The sequence below is a fragment of the Hydra viridissima genome, unplaced genomic scaffold (assembly GCF_058129835.1).
Source record: "Hydra viridissima isolate aposymbiotic clone 2 unplaced genomic scaffold, HvirCarnegie_v1 scaffold_10, whole genome shotgun sequence".
Classification (NCBI taxonomy): Eukaryota; Metazoa; Cnidaria; class Hydrozoa; order Anthoathecata; family Hydridae; genus Hydra; species Hydra viridissima.
In genome coordinates, this window is record NW_028324309.1 from 15,726,040 (window position 1) to 15,732,272 (window position 6,233).

The following is a 6,233-nucleotide window of genomic DNA, read 5'->3' on the forward strand; positions in this document are numbered from 1 at the left end:
GTTTACAGACTTGCAAGTATTTACAGCATTACTAAATTTGCTTTCGAATGTGCAGCTTGGTCATTGGTTTCTTTAGAGGTTTTCTTTAGAGGTTTACAGACTTGCAAGTATTTACAGCATTACTAAATTTGCTTTCGAATGTGCAGCTTGGTCATTGGTTTCTTTAGAGGTTTTCTTTAGAGGTTTACAGACTTGCATGTATTTACAGCATTACTAAATTGCTTTCGAATGTGCAGCTTGGTCATTGGTTTCTTTAGAGGTTTTCTTTAGAGGTTTACAGACTTGCAAGTATTTACAGCATTACTAAATTTGCTTTCGAATGTGCAGCTTGGTCATTGGTTTCTTTAGAGGTTTTCTTTAGAGGTTTACAGACTTGCATGTATTTACAGCATTACTAAATTGCTTTCGAATGTGCAGCTTGGTCATTGGTTTCTTTAGAGGTTTACAGACTTGCAAGTATTTACAGCATTATTAAATTTGCTTTCGAATGTGCAACTTGGTCATTGGTTTCTTTAGAGGTTTTCTTTAGAGGTTTACAGACTTGCATGTTCATTTTTTTTAATTTAGTATAAGGCAGACAACTTTGAAATACCTTGAAGTTCAGTACTAGTTTCTCATAAACCAGTGGATGATACAAAAAGATTCAGCAGTCACTGCCCTTGTCTTGTGGGTGGTGGGCAGAGTTTTGTTTTTGCATTTGCTGTCCCTGTAGTTTTAGACTTAAGTGAGTAGGTTTGATTGATAATTTGTATACATTTAAATCAGCAGACTTGCTTAGACCTTTGTTGGGTAAATTGAATTTTTTATGCTCAATTATCTTCTCTTTCCTGAACATAGTTGTTTGAAAAACAGCTAAAAGTGCCATAGCCATATATACTATTGTTTGCAACTCAAAGTCTATTTACTCATGGTTAACTAGACTATTTCATCCAATCGTCCTTTAAAGTTTAAATTTTTTATTAGAAAGTTTAGACAATTTTATTAAATTACTGATAGTTTTTTTTTAACTTTCAGGGGGCAGATAAGTCAAGGATATCGATGCAATGCAGGTTATTTTTTTATTTTAAAGTGTTTAAGTTTTGAAAGTATTAAGATAATTTTTATTGCTTTTTTTTTTTTTTATGTTTTGTTGTTTTATGTTTTCAACTTTACAGGTTGTAACACTGTTCTTCACAGAGAATGTTTGCTACAATGTCCTGAATGTAAAATCATTCCAAATAAACCTGTAACTTCAAAGCCTACCAGTATGTATGAACTCTTCATGTAAACTGATTACTGATAAACTCTGTGTGTGTGTGTGTATGCCATTTTTGACTTCTGTGCTGTTAGAACTTTAATGTATTAATAATAAAGTTAATAATAACAAAATTATATTAAGTGTATATTACTACTGCCTACAATTACTCCAATGAAATTTTTAAAAAAATGCTAAATTGTAAATTTCTTTTTTTTAATCATTTTTATGCAATATGGGTAAAAAAATAGTGGTATAAACATGGATAGATGATTCAGATAAAAAATATTTCATAAAAAATCATCAGTTTAACAATACATGTGTTCATATAATCTCAAATGGTTATTTACAGTTTCTTTACCTTATCAAACTCTTCCAAAAAAAATTGAAAAATCTCACAGTTATAAAGACCAATCTTTATGTTAAAGTTATTGGCACTAAGAATCATAAACATTTAATTATTCCTTTGTATTATATTTCAAAAAGTTAAAGTATAGTTTTGGCAGAGTAAAGTTCGATAATAATTTCAATTTTGATTACAATAGTATTAAAGTTGATTTTTATAAAATAAAAAATTACAAGAAAATGTAAGTTTTCAGTAGATTCGCAATATTTATAGTGTGGTAAAAAAATATTCTGCACTATAAATTGCAAAAAGTTTAAAATGGAAGTGTGGTCAATTGAAAACAATCAAGATGTCAACAAAACGCTGCCAAGCAGAGTGACGTTAGTGAAGCCGGCAGTTGAAAACAGTTAATAAAAAAGAGAAAAAATCCTTTTTGTTTTGTTCCCCTTTTTAGTTTTAAACCTTTGATTTAAAATGAATGAAAGTATTGAATGAAAACGGGCATTTCTTTGTTTAAGCATCTAAAAGTGCAGTTTTGCTTATTGTCATGACTAATATAACTACAATATTTATTGATATATGTATAATTTTTTTTTTGAATCAATATCTATAAATAATGTGCTTAGTTTATCATTTATTCATTCTTAGTCCACTTAAAATCCCGCGAGTCAATCGACAATTCAGCGTAAGTCAATAGTTTCAAACATATTTGTTTCTGTTTTTAAGGAGATTACTATGCTTTCACGATTACCTTTCACGATTACGATGTAATCAAATTTCCCTTTCAGCCAATCTATACAAACGGTACCGAGCTCTGTTCAGAAAAGTTTGAAGGGTTTTCCATGGTAATTTTCAAGTTTATGCAATTAATCTTACTGACATTTATTCAACTTAATTCTTTTAAATCGTTTTTAAATTTTGCTGTTTTTTAACAACTTTTTAGGTATGCGGGTGTACTGTCTCGTGATGATGCTGCTGTAATGCTAAGTAGCTATGGCGATGGTGCGTTTTTAATTCGTGAAAGTCCCAATCAGCCTGGTCTTGCTATTAGTATACGTTTTAAAAACGACACAAAGCATATTAAAGTTAGTTACGCCAACAATAAATATTTTTTAACTGACCCTAAGCAATTCTCAAGTGTTCTAGAATTGGTTAATTATTATAAAGCAAATTCACTTGGCGTCAGTTTTCCATCTCTCCCAACTAAACTGACGAAAGGAGTGCTACAAAGTAAGAAACAAAATATTATTTCCTCCTCTTTGTTAAAATTTTTTACTTCATTTTTAACGAAAGAAATAAAATTTCAGAAGTTAAGCGAGTTATGACAGCGAAGTTTTTGTGGCAAGCCCGAACAGAACAAGAGCTTTCGTTTCAGGTTGTTTTCTTTTTTTCTGTCCTTTATTTTTAAGAGTTATTTCATATCCTCACATCGGTCCGGAAATTATTGAAAATTGTTGTAATATATCTTACTAGTCAATTAGGTGAAAAATCTCATCAAGGTAAAAATTTTTATTAGGCTGGCCAACATGTTAATGTAATCACTGATGATGGTAATTGGTGGTACGGTGAATGCCAGGGTAAGGTAAGGTGCAAAGACCACTGATCGAATTATTCTTCTGCAATTAAATTTATTGGCAGTAGCTAATATATTTTTGAACTGAAATTCATTTTAGGAAGGCTATTTCCCTAGCAATTATGTTGAGTAAGCTGGGGTACGTAATCCCTAGTATCGCTATTCCAGCTGTGTTTTCGTATGAGTTGTGGTGGTATTCTTGACTACCTTTCGATTAGATATACTCTACTTAGAATGTCATCAAATAAGGATTTACTATGACTTTATAGCATTCCGATACTTAAAAACAATTCAAAAACGATTTGTACGCTTTAAAGTTGAAGTAATTGAAGCGCATGTAGGATCTTTTGTGAAAAAACGAATCCACGATACCTTTTTAATATTGTTAAACTTTCGAACATTTTCAAATTTGCTGTTAAACGTTTTTTATGGTAGGAATGACCACTACTTATTGTTTTCGAAATATCAAGAAAGTGTAAATAGCACGATATAATATAAATTATGTTAAAAGTTCGTGGAATACGGAAGTTCTAATAAAAAGCATATTTCCAATATTTTGAAAGTAGATTTTATATTTTGTTTAAAATTATTTCAAACTTTTTTTATGAATAGTAGGATATATTTTTGTATATATAGAATTTGTAAAGTGCTTTTTCGGACGCTTTAAATTTTCTCTTATAGTTTACATGAGTTAAAGAGGAAGTTTAAAGTATTTTGCAATTGTTTATACAGATTATTACAAATCGTGTAATGGTAATGTAATATTATGTATATATAAATGTAAGACTTTACAAAGCCACATATTTTTATGAATCTTAAAGAGTTGTTTTTTTATTATTGATAAAATATTTTCTGATTGAATAGTTTAGCTGTTCAACAGGGTACGAAAAAATGGTAAAATAAATTTCCTGTTTCCAAATCCACATCTTTAGCGTAGTTTTTCGCCGTTTGAAATGAAAAAAAATGAATTTTTTAAATAATCACACACGCTTGTTAAATTTATAAAAAACTTAGTACGTTACCTACAATTTCAATATCAATACAAAAAATATTGATCGAGATAAAATTTTGTCTCAATTCTATGCAGCTTCAAAAATAACAGAACTTTTGATCAATATGAGATTCGTATTTGATATATCCCATGTCCTTTACATCCTCAGTGCACTCATGATACAAACTCGATAAGTCGAAATGAACTTGTTTTGCTTGTGACCGATGCAGTTTAAAGAAACATTTTTTCAACATTTCTAAACCTATCATACAAAAATAATCCATAAAAAGGATTTTTTTGGATTTGGATATGAACAAAACTTTTCAATAATGATTTAAAAAAAGATTGTTTTATTAGGTTTTACTTTAATACAGTTACTGCTTACTGCTAAATATAATTTACCTTGATTTCTTTTTTTGACTTGCAAAATACTGATTCAAGGATTTAAGCTCAAGAGTTTGCATTACACTGATTTTATTTATATCGAATCGTGACTTGACGAGTTTTGATGCATGCTTGGGACCTTCCTCCTCTTGTAACATCTCCTGTAGAGGCACATTTTCATCTAAAAAAGGTATAAATTAGAAACCTCTATATCAGTCGTTTGAAACAAGATCGAATTTTAAATAATTTATATATCTAGAGATACAAAGTTATATATTTTAGAAAAAGCTTTGCGATGCCTCAAACATCTTAAAATATTTTGTTTCGACAAGTTATTTTTTTGTATACGAAACAGATCTATGAGTATTTTTAAAAGCACTTAGATTCAGCATGTTCAAAGCAAATTTAGTTTAAGAAATTGCTTTTATTTATTGGTTTTTTTATTTATTTTATTTTATTTGTTTTTTATTTGGTTTTCAAAAAAAAGTTCTTTTACAAAAAAAAATTACATTTCGTTGAAAAAATTTTCGTTGAAAAATTTTCGTTGGTCTTTTTTTGTGCTTTTAAAGTGATCTACTCTATTTGCTGTAGTTAATAAAAATCCATGTTGAAATCATACTCAAATTCGTCATATTATGTAGTACTACTTTGAAAGAGGTTGGAAGTCGGCGGAGTCATTTCGCTATCTTAAAGAACTTTTGGTGAAGGAGCAATCAACAAAAGTCAATTTGAAAGATGGTTTAAGCTGTTCAAAACGAGCGATACAAACCTAAAAGACGACTAGCCCCTTCTAGCGGCCGTTGAAAAGAACGATAGTCTGACAACATGAATTTTATCCCACGATTTCAATGTCATCCAATACACGATCGTTCGTAACCTCAAAAAGTTCGGAAAGGCCAGGCTGGATGGGTTTTTTCAAAAGGCATTTGTTTTTGGTGGAATGACGATGATGAACGTCAGCAAGGGTGGAATACGGACAAAAAACAGGCGGCAGCTCAATATTAACAGTAACATCTAACTCAGCTTGAGCTCCTTCCTGCGACAATCGAGGCGAATTGACTATAAAAAAAAAAAGAACCATATCGTCATCCACCATGATAATTCTCGTCCTCATTCTTTAGGCAAATGTAGACCAGATTAAACAATTCTTTATAACTTAAATATCAGTTTTGCAACCGATTTGTTTGTTAACTTAAGGTCCAATTCACTTAACATTTATGATCCGAGAGTGTCTCTCGGACAAAGAATTCAAACTTTGAGTAAAAAAAGTACCATCGCATGCACCCAATACCACTATAGTGCAAGTATGTGTGTGTCGTGGGGGAATTTGCACATCCATATTTATGAGTTTTACAATTGACGTTTAGATAATTTTTCTGTTTGTTTTTTCGTTTTAAAACATTGTGCGCTGCAGCTTCATGCATTAAAAACGTATGCGAAAAGCTCTCAGACTATTTTCATCACAAGAATGCACTAAAAATTATTGGCTATTTTTATGTCACCACGTTTTTTCAGTTTGTTCAATTTTACGCTTCTTCAACTCAGTTTTCCTAATCTTTTACAGAATGTTTTTAGTGAGAAAATAAAAGAGATATGCATTAGATTAGCTAACTAGATTATTATTTTTGCTATAAGCTTATTAAATTGTATGCTTTTTTTTTATCTATCATTTATAAATAAAATCTGAGAGAAACTAGTCGCAACG

The 6,233-nt window shown here is 30.2% G+C and overlaps 1 protein-coding gene across 2 annotated transcripts in view; it reads left to right on the forward strand.

Moving 5' to 3' along the window:
• The window catches only part of LOC145181254 (proto-oncogene vav-like), a 29,652-nt gene extending 25,679 nt beyond the window's left edge, over positions 1–3,973 (forward strand). The window contains exons 21-28 of one of the 2 annotated variants that reach the window (XM_090099465.1): positions 1,015–1,049; positions 1,155–1,244; positions 2,229–2,265; positions 2,369–2,425; positions 2,524–2,810; positions 2,888–2,955; positions 3,097–3,162; positions 3,254–3,973. In XM_090099465.1, coding sequence (XP_089955591.1) covers positions 1,015–1,049; positions 1,155–1,244; positions 2,229–2,265; positions 2,369–2,425; positions 2,524–2,810; positions 2,888–2,955; positions 3,097–3,162; positions 3,254–3,286 — 673 coding nt within the window. In that variant the 3' untranslated portion in view covers positions 3,287–3,973. Of the gene's footprint in view, positions 1–1,014; positions 1,050–1,154; positions 1,245–2,228; positions 2,266–2,368; positions 2,426–2,523; positions 2,811–2,887; positions 2,956–3,096; positions 3,163–3,253 lie in introns of those variants that run through there. The other variant, XR_016456126.1, reaches the window with a different exon arrangement.
• The last annotated feature ends 2,260 nt before the right edge of the window (positions 3,974–6,233 follow it).